Genomic DNA, 21706 nt, shown 5'->3' with positions numbered 1-21706 from the left:
CCATAATTTTATTTTTTAAAGATTTATTTGTTTGAAAGTCAGAGTTACACAGAGAGAGGAGAGGCAGCGAGAAAGAGGTCTTCCATCCAATAGGTTCTCTCCCCAATTGGCCTCAATGGCTAAAACTGCACCAATCCGAAGCCAGGAGCCAGGAGCCTCCTCTGGGTCTCCCACGTGAGTGCAGGAGCCCAAGGACATTCTCTACTGCTATCCCAGGCCACAGCAGAGAGCTGGATCAGAAGAGGAGCAACCAGGACTAGAACTAGCACCCATACTGGATGCCGGCGCTTCAGGCCAGGGTGTTAACCTGCTGAGCCACAGCACTGGCCTCAAATTCCATAATTTTAGACTGTGTTTCAGACATGATCCAGTGAGCTGTTAGAAACTCTTGTACTCATTTTAATAACAAATTAAATATTGGGAATTAGCTTAAAAACTGTATATATGAAATAAATAAAATCTGTTCCCTTTATATAAATAAAATATTTTTTACAAAAGAACCAAAAAGCAAAAAGGTAACATGGATGTAACAGTAATTTCACAAAACAATTTCACTCTGGACTTGGGAAACAGAAAGACAAGATTGAAGCCCTAGAGAGGTAGGGCCGAGACTTTGGAGAAGGGGCCCTGCCCACTTGGAGCTGGGATCTCTGATAGAAAAGTGGCTTGTCCCGGAAGAGGAGGGGGAAACAGAGGCCACAGTCAGCTGACATCGCTGGGGTGGGTGAACAGCTGTTGCTGGAATGACATGAAGAAGAGGGGTCAGATACAAAGAAGCAGCTTCACCCCCGGCCCCCTTTGCTGCGCTGTGTTGCCAGAGTCTGGCAGAGAGCCGCTGGCCCAAGAGAAGCTAATCTGCTGAGGGTCCGTGTGGACCCCAGGACGCGGTACACAGAGGGTGGACTTGGTATTCAGCACATCCATCTCACCCTCCTCCACACGCTTACTCTTCAACACTCAGATTGTAGTCAAGGGGTTTCCCTTGGTCTCTAGCAAGCTCAGCAATGCACTTAAGCATGCAACTCAGGAACGTAACACACTTGGCATGTGGGTGCTTAGCTGCAGTGGGGCCTGTACACATACACCCACGCTCAGCCTTCTAAAGTGGAAACCTCGAAGGGGCTTTTCAGCTCCTCCAACAGAAGTCGCTGGTGTCTTCCTTCGCTCATGTTAAATCTCCCAAAGCAACAGCCTTCAGTGAACTCTCAGTAAATGCCATCTTTGTGATGTTTCTATAAAATGTTAACTTTTCAAAATGAGTTCGTCGTGCCCCTCAGAGTTGTGTTTATTTGGGGAGACCAGTTTGTCAGTCTTCAACAAGTCTTACTTTAAATAGTCCAAATAACATTTTTCAGCCAAAAAAAAAGTTTCCAATAAGAATTTGCCTTTCATATTATATTAAAAGGTTTGTTTTGGGTCAGCCTGGTGCTGTTGTGCAGAAAGTTAAGGCACCTCCTGCAGTGCCGGCATCCCATATAGGCACTGGTTCAAGTCCCAGCTGGCCCGCTTCCAATCCAGTTCCCTGCTAATGGTCTGGGAAAGCAGTAGAGGATGGCGCAAGTGCTTGAGACCATGTGGGAGTCCTAGAAGAAGTTCCTGGCTCCTAGCTTTGGATTGGCCCAGCCCCAGCCATTACAGCCACTTGGGGAGTAAACCAATGGATGGAAGATCTCTAAATCACTCTCTCTCTCTCTTTCTCTCTCTCTCTCCATCTGTAACCCTGTCCCTTAAATAAATAAATAAATCTTTTTTAAAAAGATTTATTTGGTCATTTGAAAGAATAATGCAGAGAGAGATGGAGTGATGGAGAGAGAGAGAGAGAGAGCAAGAGAGAGAGAGCTCGATCTTTCATCTGCTGGTTCACTCCTCAATGCCTGCAATGGCTAGGTCCGGACCAGACCAAAGCCAGAAGCCAGAAACTCCATCCGGGACTATCACATGGGTAGCAGGGGCCCAGGTCCGTGGGTTGTCTTCCCAGGCACATTGACAGGACACTGGATAGAAAGAAAAGCAGATGGGTCTTGCAGTGGCATTCCAACATGGCTTGCAGGTGACACAAGCAGTGGCTTAACCCTCTGTCACCAAAGCTCCGGCCCTACCCTTCCTATGTTTGACTAATGTCTCCCTGTTTACCCTCAAACATCGCTGTTAACTCTCTCTCTTTTGGGTCCTTTAGCCCTTGACAAACTCCCTTCCCCAGTAGACACTGTTGGAGCTTAAAAGACGAGTTTCTATGTATAATTGATCATGTCAGAGTCTTAAAATTCAAGTCAGTGAAAGCTGTGCCTAAATAAATTTGCCCACTCTCCAGCCCCGGTCCCTACCTCCTTCTGCCCTGAGCATGGGTTGAGTCAAGAGAGAACTTAGACGGGGCCTTTGCTTGTCCTTTTGAAACCTCACGAATGACCCCTTCTGAATGAACACATGCCCCCTCCCAGTTCACCTGCGTCTGTGCCTCAGCTAGCTGCTCCCACTGACAGTTCCCAGGACAGCGCGGCCCATCTGTTCCTTGACATTCCATTAAGCCTGTGTGCTACCACAATATCCTGTTTTCCCCTTCCTGTTTCTAGCCACACTTACGCAGACAGAATGACAGAGTTCGCTGTAATTCCTGGACATAAATCTCTCCAGTGAGCTTTCTCCCCCACCTTAAGCCCCTGACTCTGAAAGCACAGCCCTCCAGCCCTTTTCCTTTCAAAAGCCCAGTCCAAAATATCCCATCAGGGAAATAAACCTCTCCAAGCTGGGTCTCAGCAGATGATTTAACAACAACAAAAGAAACTGAAATGTATTACTTGCACTAAAAGGCTGTAGAGCTGAAGAAGTGGTGAGCTAGCACAGGTTTCACTCAGCAAGCTGCTTCCACCAGGCATCCCTGGGGAATGGCTGTGTCCTGGGTGACCCGTGGCAAATCCTCTGGCCACTCCTTGCCTTAAGTTCCTCATCTGTAAATGGACATTCTGGTACCGGCCCTGCAGATGTCATAGGATTGTGTTGAGAATAAAATGAGACCCTCAATTCAATACATACTTGCTAACAGCCTCCTGTGTGCCCTAGGAACACACAGAGATTCGTTTGAAACTTGGTCTTTCTCTACCCAGCCTTCTCTCGATGGGGGATTTCGGGCTGGACGTCTAGTGGGTGCTGCATGTAGAAAATGACCACCATACTCATGGCAAGGACTATGTTCTTTATAGTTCCCACATCCCCAGGCAGACCACAGACTGTGGCCTCACATTTGTACAGATCAGATTCACCACAAATTTACCAAAGCAAGGGGTGGGCATTGAGGCACGAAGGTTAAGCTGCCACTCGGGACTTCTGCATCCTATATCAGACCGCTTAGCATCAAGACCGCTTAGCATCAAGATCAACTCCTGATCCAACTTTCCCCTAACATGCCTGAGAGTCAGCATGCGACAGTACGTGGCCCCTGCCCTTCTGTCTTTGGCCTTGCCCAGTCCCAGCTACTGCGGGCATTTGAGTGGTGAAGAGTAGACTTAAGATTCTCTCTGTGGGGCTGGTGCTGTGACATAGTGGGTAAAGCCGCCACCTGCAGTGCCAGCATCCCATATAGGTGCCAGTCGATCCCGGCTGTTCCACTTCCAATCCAGCTCTCTGCTATGACCTGGGAAAGCAGTGAAAGATGGTCCAAGTCCTTGGGCCCTGCACCTGCATGGGAGACTGGAAGAAGCTCCTGGCTCCTGGCTTTGGATCGGCACAGCTCTGGCCATTGCAGTCATTTGGGGAGTGAACCAGTGGATGGAGGTACTCTCTGCATCTACCTCTGTAACTCTGCCTTTAAAATAAATCTTAAAAAAGATTCTCTCTGTGTGTCTCTCCTCTCTCTGCGGCTCTCTTTAAATAAATAAAATGGATGCAATCAAGAATTCCAGATGGTGTTTCCTCTTCTGTCACAGATCCACAGCACCCTCTCACTCTGCCAAGTGTCACCAGAATAAAAACTACAGAAAGGGGCTGGTGCTATGGCATAGTGGCCTAAGCCTCTTCCTGTAGCACCCATATCCCATATGGGTGTCAGTTCTAGTTCTGGCTGTTCCTCCTCCGATCCAGCTCTCTGCTATGGCCTGGGAAAGCAGTGGAAGAGGGCCTGAGTTCTTGGGCCCCTGCACTCATGTGGGAGACCTGGAAGAAGCTCCTAGCTCCTCATTTTGGATTGGCATAGCTCCAGCCATTTTGGCCATCTAGGGAGTGAACTAGCAGATGGAAGACCTCTCTCTCTGTGTCTCCGCCTCTGCCTCTGCCTCTCTGTAACTCTGCCTTTCAAATAAATAAATAATAAATCTTTTTTTTAAAAAAAAAAGTGCTTAGACATTAGGGAAGAATCCATCCCCTGATGTGGCCATGAGGCCTTGTCACAAAAGACATGTCTAACCTGTGCCCCAGAGCCGTGGGAGCAGCAGTGCGGGCAGAAGCCAGTCAGTCCTAACACCAGAGCCAGCAGCTTCAGGTTAAAAACACAAACCATTTTGATTTGAATATGGTGGCAAAGTGTTTCCAAAAAGTCCAGCCACTTTCACTGACTAAACCTCCTCTGATTCTGCCTCAGTGAAAAGACTTGGAAGTTTTTGGTATTGATGAGATTCGTCCACACAGCTGCATGTAGTTGTAGAGTGGTCATGCTCACTCTCTGGCTTCTGTCTCTCCCTATTACCTCTCTCTCTCTTGTACACACTCCCACCCTTGTGATGCCCATCATCAGAGCAAAGGCAATGCTGGGTCATGCCCTTGAGCCTCCACAACCGTGAGCTAAGAAAGCCTCTGTTCCTTATAAAGTAGCTGGCCTCCAGGATTTCATTACAGTAACAGAAAATGGACCAAGCTGAACCAAGACCTTTCCCCCAAGAAGTTACACAAATGGCCAATAAGCACATGAAAAGATGAAAAGATGCTCAGCACCCCAGCTACAAGGGAATGGCGAATGAGATGCCACCTCACAACCACTAGGATGGCTACTAACACAAAACCAGGAAATAACTAGTGTTGGAGGACATGAACAAACTGGAGGCCTTGTACACTGAGAGTTGGGATAAAAAATGGTGCAAACACTGTGAAAATAGATGCCACCTCCAGCCTTTCACCCCACCTCCAGTCCTACATAACCCAAGCCACCATCATCTCTTACTGACACTGTCATGCTAGCTTCTGGTACTTCTCCTGTTGTCACCCCACCCCCAAATCTTTCTGTCATAGAAAAGCCAATCTAACCTTGAAATGTAAATCGTATTCAGTGACCTTGTTGCCTAAAATCTTTCTTTTTTATATAGTTTTTTAATTTATTTTTTATTTATTTATTTGACAGGTAAAGCTGTAGACAGTGAGAGAGAGAGAGAGAGAGAGAAAGGTCTTCCTTCTGTTGGTTCACTCCCCAAATGGCCGCTACGGCCGGCGCTGTGCCGATCCGAAGCCAGGAGCCAGGTGCCTCTTCCTGGTCTCGTATGCGGGTGCAGGGGCACAAGCACTTGAGCCATCCTCCACTGCCTTATGGGCCACAGCAGAGAGCTGGACTAGAAGAGGGGCAACCAGGACTAGAACCTGGTGCCCATATGGGATGCCAGCACCGCAGGCAGAGGATTAACCAAGTGAGCCACAGCACCAGCCCCAATCACATTCAGTGACCTTGTTGCCTAAAATCTTTCTATGCTTTCCATAATACTTAGGATCAAATTCATATTCCTTACTGTGGCTTACAAAACCCTGCTGGATCCGGTTACCTCTCAGATCTCAGCTCCTATGCCTGTCCCTCCTCCACTGCACCCCATCACAGGAGCACACTGGGGGGCCTGTGAGCACAGTGTGCTGCTGTCACAGCCAGTTAGCTCAGTGGTGATACGAAGACCATAGCCTGGGTGTCTTATGTGACCAACATGCCTTTCCCATAGTCTGGAGGCTCAGAAGTCCAAGATCAAGATGCTGGCAGAGCCAGCCTGTTGTATCCTCACATGGCAGAGAGAAAGATAAGGAGAGAAAGGCAGCCAGCCATACAGGCACACACACACACACAGAGAGAGAGAGAGAGAGAGAGAGAGAACAAGCTCTCTCCTGTCTCTTCCTACAGGGCACCAATCTCATTCATGAGGCTTCTACTTTCATCACATTGGGGGTTCCGATGTCAACATATGAATTTGGGGGGATATGCCAGTTACCTCTTTACTTGAAGTCTTTCTAGGACAAAATGTACCCCTCCAAAAACTTCCTACACATTTCCCTTTCTCCAAACATCACTAAGTCTGTCCTCACAAGGTATCTCTTGATATTTTGAATCTCACCCTGCATGAAGTACCTTCAAGTGTCACTCTGTTCTGATTTTCTGCATGGCCCAGATCACTGTCTGAGGTTGCCTCCACTGTTGTCTCCGGTCATCGGTCTCTTGATGGGATTCCTTCACCAGGCGTGCACCTGTTGAGAGTAGGATCTTACAAGGCCATCAGCTCCAGGATGTGGAGCAGTGTCTGGGAGAAAACAGTCACCAGTCAGCAAATTTCCCAAGGAGACCATGGCATAACGTGGTGAGGGCTCCCAGAGGAGCTTCCTAGAGACAGAAACATCCTCAATCCAACTAACAGAGTACCTGAAATGTGATGTATTGGAGTGACATAGGCATTTTGAGAATCTATGATTGTTTATAGCTCTTATCTCTTCCATTAGAGAACAGTGTTTGCTTTGTTTTCTTTCTCTTCAAACTATTTGTTCAACTCCTTTACATACAGTAGAACTAACTATATGATCATTAAGTATACTGAAACCAGATCATCATAAAAATTAAGAGTGGGAAGCTGAGAGGGAGGGGGGAGGAAAAGTTAGAGCATTGGTGGGAGGGAGGGTAGAGGGGGAAGTGCCACTAGTTCCTAAATCTGTGTATATGAAATATATTAAATTTGTATAACCTAAATAAAAAACTAATTAAAAATTAAAAGAAAAAAAATTTTAAAGAAAAAATCATCAATCTAAGAAGAGTTTCTTTGTATTTCTTTTTAACATTTATTTATTTGAAAGATAGAGTTACAGAGGCAGAGAGAGATCCTCCATCTGCTGGCTCACTCCCCAAATGGCTACAAAGGCCAGAGCTAGGCCAATGTGAAGCCAGGAGCCAGGAGCTTCTTCTGGGTCTCCCATATGAGTGCAGGGACCCAAGCACTTGGGCCATTTTCTACTGCTTTCCCGGGCCATAGCAGAGAACTGAATCAGAAGTTGAGCAGTCGAGTCTCGAACTGGTGCCCATATGGGATGCTGCCACTGCAGGCAGCAGCTTTACTTGCTACACCACAGAGCCCAACTCGAGTTTCTTCATATTTTACAGGCATCTGAGACCCAGCACCTGTGACAATGTTCACATGGCAGCTTCCACTCTACCCACTGGACTTCCTCCTGAGCCCCCACAGTCCCCACTAGCACCACCTCCAATAACAGACAACCCACCTGAGGAAATAAAACTGCGGAGAACAGATTTTTTTAAAGATTCATGTCTCTATTTGAAAGGCAGAGTGACAGTGGGACACACACACACACCACAGTAGAGATGGGGTGGAGAAGGAGAGGGAGAGGAGAGGGAGAGAGAATCTTCCATCTACTGTTTCACTCCCCTAAATGGCTGAATTGCTGCAACAAGCAGGTCTGTGCTAGGCAGAAGCCAGGAGCCTGGAACTCCATCCATGTCTCCCACATGGGTGCAGGGAAGCAAGCCCCTGGGCCATCTTCTGCTGCCTTTCCAGGCGCATTAGCAGAGAGCTGAGTGACAGGAGGAAAAGCAAGAACTGACAGTGCTCTGATGCGGGAAGCAGCAGCGGCTTAACCTGCCTTAACACAAGGCTGCCCTTCCCCATCACCTTTAAAAATATTTATCCATTCAATGGTGTGTGTGTGTGTGTGTGTGTGAGAGAGAGAGAGAGAGAGAGAGAGAAGAAGAAGAAGGAGGAGGAGGAGGAGGAGGAGGAGGAGGAGAAGGAGAAGAAGAAGGAGAAGAAGGAGGAGGAGGAGGAGGAGGAGGAGGAGGAGGGATTTGTTTGTAATGCTTGAAGTTTCTGATGCTAAGGGGGAAACACCTTGGTATCAGTGAATCTCGGGACAGCATTCCTGTGGCTCCCTAAATGACCATCCAGGGAGAGCCCAAGTGTGCCCCCTCAGGACACGCAGCCCGCGGGGCCAGCCCACAGGGATCAGGGCGAGTCGGAGGAGGGCGGAAAGGCCCTGGCCAGGCCCCACTGCAATGGCCTCGCCCTAAAGCCGTCCCAGAGGGAGAGGATTCTTGGTAGGGGGAGGGGATGTCTGACTGTGCCTGGGTGAGCTTTGCAAACTAGAACATCTCCACTATAGGATATCACTCGCGGCGTGAGGTGGTGGAAACGCAAAGCCGCGTGCCAAAGCATCCGGTTTCGCGGAGCGGGTGTTGGGGCTCTAGCCACCCCAGGTCCCTTTCCCGCTGTCACGGTGCCGCGCGTCCTGACAGGCGCCCGCTAGGTGGCGCGCGCTCTCCACTGTGCCCGCGCGAGTACGGGAGCCGGTGCACTTATTTTTCATACTTGGAGAGGTGAACTCCTGCTCTGACTTTTCAAGAAAACGAAGCTCCAAAGGAAGCGTGTCTTCCGAGGGTAACCCTCCCTGTCTCGGAGTCGCGAACGTAAGGCGGTAGGTGAACTCGAGTTTCCGTCACCGCCCGTCTCCGTCTACACCAGGTTTAGCCCTTTGATGTTGCAAACGCAGTTCTTTCTTCACAAAGTGCTTTAGGTTCAGACCAGCCCTGGCGTGCCTCGTTTTCCAACGCACAGTAGAACGCAGTCTTCAGATGTGCTTGCCTGCTGGGTTTAATGCCCGTACATAGGAAAGCAGCTCTTTTTTTTTTTTTTTCAGACGAATGAGGGGGAGGATGATGGAGAACCATTAATGAGTGTAAACCCGAAGATTAACGAACACAACCGATTGGAGTGGAAAATCCAGGGAGGTTGGCATCAAACAAACGCGGGTTTGAGTCCTGGCTTAGCTGCTTACTGATAACTCAGTTTCCCCGTCTGTGAAATCGGAATAAAGATCTTCACCCATGCCACTCTTTACCAAAGCCACAGTAGGCTTTGGCTCCTGGCACGCTGTGAACAATTTTTAAAACTAGCTTGGCCGGTAATGACGACGCTTCTCTCTCCTGCAGTCTGATCTAACTGCACCAGGTGCGTGATAAAGCCGGGGGCCGGGTGACTTGGGAAGGCAGGAGCCAGTGTCTGGGGGCAGACAGCCTGGCTTGACGCCTAGGATGCCCGGAGGGCTTGGTGCGCCCTCGGAAATCTGCGGAGGGGGGGACAGTCGATCCCAGAGAGCCCTCGGCCTGGGGGCCGCGGCTGCAGCCGCCCCCACCCCCTCCGCTTGCCCGTGCGGTCCAGCGGCAGCCTCAGGGGGCAGGGATCCAACCCCTCTTTTTGCAGCACTGGAAACTACGGAAGGCAGGTGGCTTCACTCAAGGTCACCGGCGTCTGAGAAACCAGCCCGCGTGGCCTCCTGTTGCAGGGCAGTGCCGAGTGCGGTCTCCTGCCGCCTCGGCCCGGGACGCAAGTGATGGGAGGCAGGGGCGCCGCGCGCTGTGGCCCCACGGCACGCCCTCCCTCGGACTCGGGATCCCCGAGAGCGCGGGAGCGTGCGCCGCAGCTCGTAACTCGCGCCCGAGGCCGGGGCTTCCCCTTCGCCTTCTTTTCGTCCCCGTCCCCGCCTCCGGCCCCGGGCTCTTCCACCCGCATCCCACTCTCCGCCCGCAACCTGGGCTTACCGCCCAGCCGTGCTCTGGGCCGGCTCCATTCCCGAGACCAGAGCGCGTGGCACGTAGGGGGCGCGCAGGAATCAACTTGTGGAGGAGAAGGAAAATGGAAAGGAGGCGAAGGGAGCGGGAAGGGAGAACGGAGGAGGACGGAGAGAAACGAGCAAAGCGAGGCGCGGAACGCAGGGAGCCGGGCGCCTCCTGGAAGCCTCGCGGGCGCCCTACCCTGCTCCCAGCTCCCGGGGCCCACTCAGGCCGGAGCGCTGAGCGGACGAAACGACGGGCGGGCGCCGTGGTCGGGCGGCCACGATCCCTGGAGCTCACGGGGGAGCTTGGAGTAGGGGGGACTCGGGCGCGCGCGCACGCAGACGCACCCCGGTCCCCATCGATCGCTGACCTTTCGAGACGCTGTGACCTGCTGAGCACTCGCCACGCACCCCTAAGCGCCGGCCTTGAATCTGGGTGGAGCTCGGGGTACCACCTCTGTTCGCTGTCTCCCGGAGCCTTTCGTTTGCACTCTACCCCTTCTAGTTGCAGTTCAACACCGATGTGTAAAGCGCCATCAAATCTTAGCCACGAAGATCCCGTAACAGCCGCGGTCGCCCAAGGGGCCGCCATGAGTCTCCGGGCGCCTGCTGGAAACAGGTCCAGGCTGGCCAGCACCCCCGCTCTCCCGGCACACAGAAAAACTCGAGGAAAAACCAACGAACTGTATATTTCCGTGCTGTGATGGCGAGGGGTACATCCTACTGGCATTGGGGACTCTTTAAAAAAAAAAAAAACAACTTTTCTTGGTGGGGCAGCTACATGATATTTATTTTCAATTCAGTCCTTATAGAACCTCCCAGTTTAGTCTAGTACTGTCACTCAGCCTCCAAACATCTCTAACCTCTTGTGTATCTGAATTCACTCTTGCTTCTCCACCCCCCCAAGTCCAAACTCCACAAAGCAGCAGTTGAAGAGGAGGGTGTGCACACCGTCCACACCTGCCCACCCCCTATCTTCCAGGCAACCTCTGGCAGCCTCCTCCTCCATCGACCCCCAGAGAAAACCAGCGTCCACACGTGCTCCCAACGCCCTGCCTGGGGTGGGAGTGGAGTGAAGGTGGCGATTTCAGAAATAATGCTCAGAAGAGGTGCTTTTTTCCTGAAACCTCATCAGCGCTCTGTTCCTCTGCCTTCTGTTCGCCCCTTCACCTGGCCCTGCACTGACACCAAATTCAAGCACCTTTCCGTCCAAAGGATGCAACTGTAACGGCCTCCTCCTCGGATGGGAGTTTTTCCCCGGTGCACCACAGGGTCTGCACAGAGGGAGAACGCACGCAGTGTCTGCCATGCTGAGAAGCCTGGATGCAGCAAATCTGGTCTGAGGCTGAAAACTCGAGAGTCGTGGGAGTTATTTCCCATTGCAGGGCAGCACCAGTGCGACCAACAAGAAAGTGACTGAGGAAAGTGATATATAGTTTAATGACACCAAAAACACGAACCCCAGTGATTCACCAAATTAAAATCACGGTTCTTTAAACTTATTTAACGGTTCATGTTTCTGTACTCATGTGTGATGTTGAATTTTATGGAAGGCGGTAAAGTATGTTACTTGAGCGAATTTATTTAAAATAAACAGCATAAACAAACAACCTGTGTTTTGATATACCCACGATATTTCTGTGCCTTAGTTTGGTTCCGTCTATGCCATAAAACAACCTATTCCCTATATTCTCCAGGAGTATTAAATGCTGTCGGTTCTGGATCATGGCTATGGTAATTCCCAGGTATTCTTTTAAACAATCACATCTCTATTTCTAATCCAATCCAACTCAAAAATAACAGAATATTTGAAGAACTAGTTGCAAGCTGTTTTCCCCCTCCTGAATTCCAATTAAATCCGGTATTGACCGTCCAGGGCAAGGACCCTACAATCTCCAGGAGCTGCCGAGAGGACGCCTTCCAACGCCTCTCCTGACTTTGCTTCTAACTCTACCATGTTTTTCCTTTTAATTCCTCTGCAGAAACCGATTCAAATCAAAGACGGCGAGGAAGGAAACTATTTCTAGAGAGGTTTTAATGAATTCATTGTTTGCGCGAAGGGCAGTCGCGCATCTGAGGGGGGTGGTGTGGGGTGCGTTTTGTTTTTCGTGTTTGTGATGCTTCCCGGAGAACAGAAACTATGCGCGTGGCTTGTGGCATTGCACCGCCCTGAAGCTGCTGTGAAAGATGGTGACCGAATTTCTTATCGCTGTCTCCTAAAAGCTCTGGCCAGCGTGGGTGTGTGCGTGGAAGTAAACAGTGCGGCTTCCGGGCTGGTGAGCCCCTGGGTCGCTGGAGGATGCTCGCAGGACCAGGCTTAGCAGAGAAGGGGTTAAGTCAAACCCTGTCTCTCGCCGCGCAACGTGCCCAGTTTTGTCCGCTCAAGTCAACGTCGCCCAGCTGGAGCCAGCCAATGGACAGCCCCGAGCACCGGGGACGACCCAGAGCGGGGGTGTGGCCTGGAGCTGTCACTCAGCGGTGAGGAATGACACCGCGGCGGGAGGGGGCTACGGTGGAACGCTGGGGAAGGGAAGAGAAGAAACAGATAAAACGAGGGCAGGGGGTAAAAAGGTGCCCCGCGCCTCTCCGAGTCCTGTGCCGCCGCCGCCCAGGGTGGGCTCCGGAAGAGGCAGCGCTGCGGGGAAGAGCAAGGACGAGCCAGGGGCGAAATCTTGCAGGCGCGGAAGACACAGACAGAGGCGCAAAGAAAAAGTGACTCGGGCCGTGCGCCCCGGCGGCGCTCGGGAGGGGACCACGGCTGCGGAGGGGCCCCTGGCCAATTCTCCCCCACTTCCAGGGGAGGGCAGACCCCGGCCCGCCCCCGAGGGCGAGAGGCGATGAGATAATCCTGCTGAGCTGCGAAAGGAGAGCGTCTGGCGCTGGGTTGGGGGGGAGGGGGTCTCCAGGCGGGCCTCGCGGGCGGAGGTGTGAGGGTCCGCGCAGATTCTGGGCCGGAGGGGGCGGGGGCTGCAGGGCCGCGCAGGAGTGGGCTGCAAGGGCCTGGCGCGCCCAGCTCATTCGCACTCTCTGTCCGGCTCGGAGCTGCCCGGCGCCCCAGCGGCCCGCCCGCCCGGCCGCTCCGGCCCGCGGCGCAGATGGCTGTGCGCGGCGCCAACACCTTGACGCCCTTCTCCATCCAGGCGATCCTCAACAAGAAAGAGGAGCGTGGCGGGCTGGCCCCACCGGAGGGGCGCGCGGCGCCCGGGGGCACAGCGGTGGTGGTGGCCGCGGCGCCCGCTGTCTGCTGCTGGCGGCTCTTTGGGGATACGGACGCGGGTGCGCTGGGGGGCGCCGAGGACTCTCTGCTGGCGTCTCCTGCCGGGAGCAGAACAGCTGCGGGGCGGACTGCGGAGAGCCCGGGAGGCTGGGATTCGGACTCCGCGCTCAGCGAGGAGAACGAGGGCAGGCGGCGCTGCGCCGACGCGCCGGGGGCCAGCGGGGCCAGCCGCGCCGGGGGAACCCTGGGCCTCGGCCAGCCAGTCTGCGAGATGCGGGCCGCCAAGGACCTGGAGGAGGAAGCCGCGGGCCGGAGCGACAGCGAGATGTCGGCCAGCGTCTCAGGTCTGCTGTGGCTGCACTGGGAAGGGGGCTGGGCTGAGGGATCGACTAGGACCGTAACCACGGCGCGTCGGGTGGGCCTGCGCCCTGGGGCTTCGGGTTGGCCAAGTCCAGAAGTTCTGCGTTGTGGCGTGGGCTGCGAGAGGACTGCTGTACTCTGAGCCCTGCATCCTCGGGCAAGGCCTGAGGTGTCCCCCAGACCAGGTTGGGAGACAACCGCTGCACCCAGTGTTCCGGGATCTTTGCGTCCATAGCCAGTGCTTCGGGTGTGTCTGTCCCCGTGTCCCCAAAATATGCGAAAGGGAAGAGTGAGGGGTCCAGAGACCTCAGGGAGGCAATAACCTTGCCCTAGCCCCGACACCCTGTCGGATCCAGGTCCCGAGGGCCGCCCGTAGCTCTGGGATAGGTAGCTAAGGACATGTCAAGTGGGCCAGAGCAGAGCTGGGCTGCGGACCCAGGAGTCGGAGGCAAACTCCGCAGCCCGCTGCAGACAGCCGTCCTGACTTGGTCATCCTCGGCGCAGCCAGGAGAGGTCGCGTAGTGTGTGCTCTCGGATTGGGTGCACGCTGATGCAGGCCTCACGCTGACCCCAAGCAAGCCAGAGCAGGCACCTCGCTGATGGGCAGCTGCGGGAAGAGGCCGAGGGACTGGTGCCAGATCAGAAGTCGAGGACCAGGGCAGGGACCTCATCCCCACCTCCTTTCATTCCTCAACCCCAACCCTCCTCAGTTCCTTGCAAAGAGGGAGGGAAGTGCATAAGGCCTTGGCGCAGCCCCTTTTCGCTGTTCCTCGCGGCAGTCTCGGGCGCTTAGGCGCGGAAGACTGAAAACACCTGGCCCCGGGAATTGTCGTCCTACCTTTCCTTTACGTGTAGCCGACGTGCGTGTGCAGTTACCACGCGTGTGTGCAGGCGTGAGGATGCGGAAGCCTGGAGAACCCAAGCAGACGCAGAAAAGCCGCTTAGAAAGCCACAGTGTGGAGGCGGGGAGGGTTCGCAGTGCCGCAGGTTACTGCGGGGAAGCTTGGGCCCAGAGAGGGCAGGGAACTGATCCTAGGCCGCACCAGAGGAGTCTCGATGCGGGGAGCATGTGGGACAGGATTCTGACACCGGTATCCATCGTGCGGAGCCTCAGGGGCCAACTCCACCCCACCCCAGCTCTGGTGGCCCCTGCGGTTCAGACCCAACCTTACCTCCTGTGGGGCGCTGACAACCTTTTGTTTCTGTTCTCACCTCGGCCCACAGGTGACCACAGCCCGAGGGCGGAGGACGACGGTGTTGGCCCAGGAGTAGCACGCGTGCCGGAGCTCTGCAGCGGAGCAGGCGGCGGGGGAAGCGGCCCGCCGGCGGGCGGCGTGGAGGAGGAGGAGGAACCCGCGGCGCCCAAGCCGCGGAAGAAGCGCTCGAGGGCCGCCTTCTCCCACGCACAGGTGTTCGAGCTGGAGCGCCGTTTTAACCACCAGCGCTACCTGTCTGGGCCGGAGCGCGCCGACCTTGCCGCGTCGCTAAAGCTCACCGAGACGCAGGTGAAGATCTGGTTCCAGAACCGTCGCTATAAGACCAAGCGCCGGCAAATGGCTGCCGACCTGCTGGCCTCGGCGCCCGCCGCCAAGAAGGTGGCGGTCAAGGTGCTGGTACGCGACGACCAGAGACAGTACCTGCCCGGCGAGGTGCTGCGGCCACCCTCGCTTCTGCCACTGCAGCCCTCTTACTACTACCCTTACTACTGCCTCCCCGGCTGGGCGCTCTCCACGTGCGCAGCCGCTGCGGGCACTCAGTAAACCCGCCCCGAGGAGGCTGCGAAGGATCCCTGCGCCTCAGCTCCCGAAGGAGGCTGACAGCTCTGTAGGTCATCCTTTTTGAACAGAGGCGCCCCAACGAGGGAGCAAGAGGAGGACAAAAATCCAGCTCCGGCTCGGATGGCCACGACGTGTGCCCTGGCAGCCGCTGCGAGCCTGCCCGGAGGGAACGCCTTTTTTTTTTGCCTAACTTGAACAGAGAGGCACTCTGTCTACGGTCTCGGGACCCTGCTCGCCGCTCACCTGTCTGGAAGCCCCTGGACATTATTTATTTCGACGACAATGTTGGGTTTGCAGTTGGAGCGCGTCTGGCTGGGGATGGCGTTTTCCCCAGAGCCTAGAGGACTCCTGGAGACCACAGAGCCGAGCCCCCAGAATGCCGAGCCTGCCGGGAGCTTCGTGCGCTAGGCCGCACTAGTTCATGGTATCCATGCTACCAATCTATGTGTATCTACATATCTTTTAATTTTTGGAAATTGGATTTGTAACAAAGGGGTGCAAAATCCTGGCAGCCCCAGGCCAGGGGTTGATTTGAACTGAGAAGGGCTTTATTTTCGGGACCACCACACCCACCCCTTCCCAGTGCCAGAGTTCCAGAGGGGGCGCCCTGCTGGGTGCTGAATGTAAGGAAAGGCGCCTCCGAGCGCCAGGCCGGCCAGGGACCTCCCACACACACAAGTTCCCTCTCCAAAGTCCAGGCGAGGAGAGAGCACTCCCGGGCGCCCCTACTCAGAAATTCTTTCTTTTCATTTGTAAAGAAGATTAAGATTTGTAGCACTTTGCAGTTGTTTGTATTCAAATGACGGTTATTTTTGTATTCAATGTGAATATCTCTGGCCAGCGTTTCCACGGCGTCCCCCGCAGTGCCGCCGCCCTACCCTGTGTCCCTACCGGACACCCTCCCCAACTCCTGCACCCTGGCCGGCAACTGCCCTGGCCGCCCCTCACCTCCCCCTCAGACAGGTGATGATACCTGAAGTGCCAACCTCGCCGCTTTTTGCCTCCTTAAGGGCACTGTGCACTCAACTAGAGTATTAACTTTAAAAACATTTGTGAAATTTGGAAGCTCTATTCGCTGTATTTTTTCTTTAATTTATAAACTTTTAGTTGAATATGCCCTCCTGGACGCTGTGTTTTCTCTGAACCTCTCTGTCCGTCTGGCTTTGGGGGTACCAGGGACGCGGGCGTGAAATAGCTGGGGTTCATTTTCCCAACATGTTCTCTGCCTTGGGCTGAGGACGCCCTGCCGCTCGCTGGAAACAGCCCTGCAGCCTGCCCAGCCGGGAGCAGCTCGCGACTCGCGGCTCCGGACTCTGAGGAGCACAGGTGAATCCCCCTGACTCCAGGGGCAAACTCGGAGGATTCCCTTTTATCGCCGTCGGCATCGATTGCAGAATCTAGGAGACACCGGTTAAACACGCGTCTTGCATCCCCAATCCTAACGTTGCCGCTCCCCTCTCGCCTGCGTTCTCTCTCGCTCTCCCTCTCCTTTCGATTTTCCCTCCGATATCAGATCGCGATTTCGTTCCAACAATGGGCTACAAAGCTGCCCGCTGAAAAGCTGAAGCCACTGGGGGCACACCAGGCGCAAACGGCGCAACTGCCAGGGAGGGTCACCTGCGCGTTTGCCTCTGCGGGGCACAAAGGGCGCTTTCTCCGCTGTTCCACTGCTTCCAGAGCAGGCTTTTGATCCGCACCGAAGCCGCTGGACAGCAGAGGATGGGCCAGGCGCAGATTAATGACCCCCTGGACAGACGGGCAAGCCCCGCTGGCGTCCCAGGACTCCCCACATTGCCGCGGGTTCAGCGGAGCCAAATGCTCACCTCTGCGCACCGCTCGCGCCCGGGTCCCAGGCGAGCAAGGGTCAGTGAATGCCACGTTGCAAGCCCCGAGGCCTCGCTGAAACCCAGACCGTGGCTTCTTTCAGTTCCACCTGGAGCGGAGAGGCACATTCGCTTCTCCCCAGCCGCTACATTTCCAGCCTCCCGGGCTCAGGTCTCCTACCCCAGACACCTCGGCCAGGGGGACTAGCAAGTCCTAGACCCCGCGGGCTCAGCCCCGCTTCCGGAAACGGCGAAAGGCAAAGGCCTCGGGGTGTGCACCCCCACCCAATCCAACCCGTTCCTTGTGGTGTCTGCGATCGCTGAGCTTTGTAAGACGTTTTTAAAGTCCCTTTTAATTTTAATCTCGAGTGCATTTTCCTGGTGGAAAGCTGAAACATTAGCCGCAATGCTAGAATCTCCTCCCTCCCTCTCCCCGGAGATCGCCACTAATTGAAGGTTTCTTGGGGCGGGGGCGTCGTTTCTTTCCCCAGCTGAAAATGGCAGTGGCTAGTTGCTGCGCCCTAGGGGGTCGTTTGTTCTCGGTCTTTGCGGATTTGGAGACGGGAGGACGGGGCAGTTCCTTCCAGCAGGAAAAAACGCACAGAAGTCGGGGTCGCACCCTCGGCCTCGGGCCCCTGCACTGCGGTCCCCCACCTTCGCGTGCGACCCGGGTTGGGCAGTACCGCTTCCCTCCCTCTCCGACCCGCGGGATCCCCGCCTGCGCGGGTTCCGTGGGGCTGGCTCCAGGTGCCTGGGGAAAATTACTCAAATGATTTCAGTTGGATCCGATTTGTGGCTGCTTGGTTGACGCAAAGGCTTTGAGATCTGATTCCGGGAGGCGGTCTCCGAGGCCAGCTCGGCCTCCGAGGATTTTCCACGGCCTTTCGCGACCCGAGACCGTGCCTTGACCGAGGTCTCTGGCCGCGTGGCTCCTGTTGGAAATTGGCAGTATTTCTTTCTTTGTTTCTTTTTCTATTTCTACTACCCTCACCGCTTCTTTAGATTTTTATGAAAGATGTGAAACAGTGTTCCCTGCGCGCTCTGCTCCAGCTCAAGGGAATCTTGTTTGACCTCCTGCCTGCGCCCCTGGACTGCGCAGAGAACTCTCCGTCTTCCCGGCCTGGTGGCCCAGAGCCGCCTTTGCTTCTGCCTCAGTCCTTCCTGAGCTTAGCGAGTCTTGCCGTTAGCCTTGGGGACCCCCAGACCCGAGTCACCCAACTTACAGGCGGGTAAATCAAGGATGGACGAATGGGTGGGAAATGGGGTGGAACGGGTTGTTACCCAACACTGAAATTGGTCTTAAGGACTCAGGAGAACCCAGGAATCTGGCTCTGGGCAAGACATTTGGAATCAAACTGCTCACAAATGTCCCTGGTATGGGGTGTGTGTGTGTGTGTGTGTGTGTGTGAGAGAGAGAGAGAGAGAGAGAGAGAGAGAGAGAGAGAGATACCCAGGTCTATTGGTTTGCCTTATCCTGAGCTGCGACTCGTTGCAAGAGATTAGGTTTGAGGGACCCTGGGATACCCAGAAAGTATCTCAGATGAGCAGGAAGCTGAAGTTGGAGTCTGTTTTAGAAAATAAATGGCTTTCAGTCTGGGAATTCTGGCACCGTTTGCTAAGCCCCTAAACCCAGAAAGGGGAAAGGGTGACAGTGAACCCGATTTCATTTGAAAAACTCCCCAAAATGCATAAGCCGGCACCCCTGTGCCTCTGAACGGTGTCGGTGGCTGAACTCTCAGAAGATGGGCTCCTGCAAGGGTGGCCTGGGGCTTCTGAGGATGGCCCAGTGCCCAGGAGGGTCAGCCCAGAGGGAGAGGAGCTCCCAGCTAAGCCTGGCAAGGCCTTACAGAGCACCCAGGTCTGCAGACTTCCCGCCAAGTGAGGGTCCTGTGTTGCTAAGTCCTCAAACTGCCATCAGAACTCTCCTCTCTACATTTCAGTCTGTGCTGGGAAGGAAAATGTAGAATCCGGCCAACTGTGCATGAGCCCTGGGAAGACTCCGGCATTTCCTTGAAACCAGGAAATTGATGGAGGAGATAAAGTGGGCCCCAAAGGACAGATAGGGATGTCCTGGCAGCACTCTTTGCTGGTAGCCTCTTGCCGTGCCCCAGGCTACCGCTGAGGCACTGCAAAACTTCACCTTTGCAAGCCACCAACCTCAGCCTACAGCACATCCCAACTAGGTTCCACACAGAGCTGCACGGTGGTGACTGCCAGACAGCAAGTGCCAGAAAATGCTTCGAAGTGCAAAGAAGGGGTATCGGGGATTGTTGTCCCAGCTCAGGGCTGCAGGTTGCTGCGACTGGTGAAGTCCACATCCAGAGCTTCTACCAAAGCCCAACAGAGGCTCCTCATCTGAGGGAGACTGATAAAAACAACCAAACAGTATTAGTAATAAGAAAACTCCATTGGGTTGTGTGCAACATTGTAGGTGAAGAAGCACTTCCAAGCTGTGTCTGTCTGAGGTTCTCTCAAGCTGCCCCTAGCCTAGTGGATATGACCTCTATTTCGGGAAACTGAAGTTCAAAGAGGTGGTGTGAGCTGTCTGTTGTTTCGCTATATATATATATAGGACAGGCAGAGTGGACAGTGAGAGAAAGAGAGAGAAAGGTCTTCCTTTACCGTTGGTTCACCCTCTAATGGCCGCTGCAGCCAGCGTGCTGCGGCCGGCGCACCGCGCTGATCCAAAGCCAGGAGCCAGGTGCTTCTCTTGGTCTCCTATGTGGGTGCAGGACCCAAGGACTTGGGTCATCCTCCACTGCACTCCCGGGCCACAGCAGAGAAGCGAAGGCAGGACTGCTCAAAGCTCAGAGACAAACGTGTTTTAGGATTTGAGGCGCAGGATGACTTGTCCTATAGCGTCGGCATTGCCGGGTTTGGCTGTGGATAGCTGGATCATCCAAGTGTGAATGCGCTTTGAAAAACCATTTACCACTGCACAACTGGTCTGAGCTTATTATTGTTATGCATTATTATTATTATCATTCATTTCTGGCTGATGCTGACTAGCCGACCTGAAACTTTGAACTCTTGGTCTGCTGAGCCTGGGGACTCTTGGATGGCCAGAAAGGTCTCTGCCAGTTTAAAAATCAAGAAATTTCAAGTCATATTGTACATGGTTACATCATCTAATAAATTTTTTTCTGTAGTCACACATAGGAGTTATTCAACACAAATTGGGTTGTTCAAATCATTAAAGCACTTATAAAATATTGATTCCCAGGGCCCTGCAAGCAGGGGTGGTCCCATGTAGGGTACAGGTTTATGGTGAACGATGAACTTTTTTCAAACCCATTGACTATATACCTGGGACTGCGCTTTTGTTAAGGAAACGTCAAAGGGATGAAATTTGGGGGCCTTTGCAAGCATAAAGAACTGGGTAAATGGTCCCGCAGCCCCACACTCACGCACCCCGCCTGCCCAGAGTCCCTGCGTTGAGGTCGAGGCTTTTTGCTTTGAGGCCGGCGGGGAAGGGCAGGAATGTTGCTTCTGGCGCACCCGGAATCTGGCCACGGCGAACCGCACCTCTCAGTTCCTGTTGGAACCTCCAACTCAAGGTCACACACGGCGGCCCCCTGGAGACAGGGCGTCACCTCTGTGGGAGCCTCAGGTGAGGTCAGCTCAGTGCTGGGCTCAAACTTCTACTACAAGCTTGTGTAAACCTGCGCGGCCAGCTCTTCTGCCCTAGACCCGCTCTCGTCCGCACTTCCACCCGCAGGCACCCTTGTTCTCCGGCAGGCAGCCCCCGGTGCGGCCCGCGGCGCTGGTCTTCGTGCGCCCGCCCCAGGAGCCAAGGGCACTTCGGTCTCAACACGGACCGCAGTTCAGCTAGCGTCGGCGTCGACTTGGGCTGTGTCTGCAACGGCATCCTTGAGCTCCCACAGCGCGGCTCCAGCGCTGGATTCTGCGCGGGCCCGGGAGCCGCTCAGTCTCCATCCTCATCTGAGCCCCTTTCAGCCGCCACACTCAGGCCGCGGCGCTGAGCTGCTCTCCCCAGGACCTGGGCGTGCTCCCCAGCGGCACCGGGAGGATGAGCGAGTTGGGACTTCTCCGGGGCTTGAGCACCCCAGGGTGAGAGATGACGGAATAGGGTTCAAGGACACCAAAAGTAGATCCTTTAAAATAAGGCCTAAGGCAGCTCTCCCACTAAGTGTCGCTTAGGCAATTAACTCTCTCTGCGCCTCTATTGGGGAGGGTGCTGGTGGTGGTGGTGAGACGCCAGGGTGCTGTTTGAGTTGCCCTCACCGCTGACTAGGAATGCAGGTGACAGACAAAGACTTTATGCTTTAAGTGATGAGCCAGACTTCCAGAGAAATTTGCTGTTTGCGGGGTGGAAGGTGGGGGGAGTGTGGGAGGGTGGTTTTGAGGGTTTGGGTCACCCTGAGCTGTGGCCTCGCAGGCCTACCCATGAAGGTAATTATCTCTGTTCCTTCAGCGGCCACCTTCCCGGCCCGGTGGTCAGCTGTTTTGGAAAATCCAGCTTTTTCTCGCCTGGAACCTCTCCCCATACACCGCACTCCAGACGGAGCAGACCTGAAGCTATTCCGCCTCTAAGGCCGCGCGGGACTCCGGAGAGTCCCCTGTCCTTGGAGGGAAAAGGCGTTAAGAAAAAAAAAAAAAAAAAAAAAAAAAAAAAGCCGCAAGTGCTTCTCGCCTGCGGTCCACCAGACAGCGAGGGTGGGCGGCGCGCTGTAAAATGAGAGCCAGGAAAGCCGCTCATTTTAATAAGCTTATTAACATTTTTG

At 54.3% G+C, this 21706-nt stretch overlaps 1 protein-coding gene and 1 long non-coding RNA gene across 2 annotated transcripts; one reads left to right on the top strand and one right to left on the bottom strand.

Moving 5' to 3' along the window:
• The first annotated feature begins 12867 nt into the window (after positions 1–12867).
• On the top strand, positions 12868–16250 carry NKX3-2 (NK3 homeobox 2). Its single transcript, XM_002709360.5, has 2 exons — positions 12868–13344; positions 14585–16250. Exons 1-2 carry the CDS (start codon positions 12879–12881, stop codon positions 15118–15120), a joined length of 1002 nt encoding a protein of 333 aa, XP_002709406.1. The 5' UTR covers positions 12868–12878; the 3' UTR covers positions 15121–16250.
• LOC149127683 (uncharacterized) lies at positions 13353–14672 on the bottom strand. Its single transcript, XR_016229751.1, has 3 exons — positions 14533–14672; positions 14199–14269; positions 13353–13967 (listed from the first exon to the last, which is right to left on the bottom strand). It is a non-coding gene; the product is annotated as an uncharacterized LOC149127683 (long non-coding RNA).
• Positions 16251–21706: the final 5456 nt, after the last annotated feature.

Source organism: Oryctolagus cuniculus, chromosome 2 (genome assembly GCF_051225735.1).
Source record: "Oryctolagus cuniculus isolate XC-2025 breed Fujian yellow rabbit chromosome 2, ASM5122573v1, whole genome shotgun sequence".
NCBI classification, from domain to species: Eukaryota; Metazoa; Chordata; class Mammalia; order Lagomorpha; family Leporidae; genus Oryctolagus; species Oryctolagus cuniculus.
Note: the sequence above shows the minus strand (reverse complement) of the source record. Positions and strands in the feature narration are given on the sequence as shown.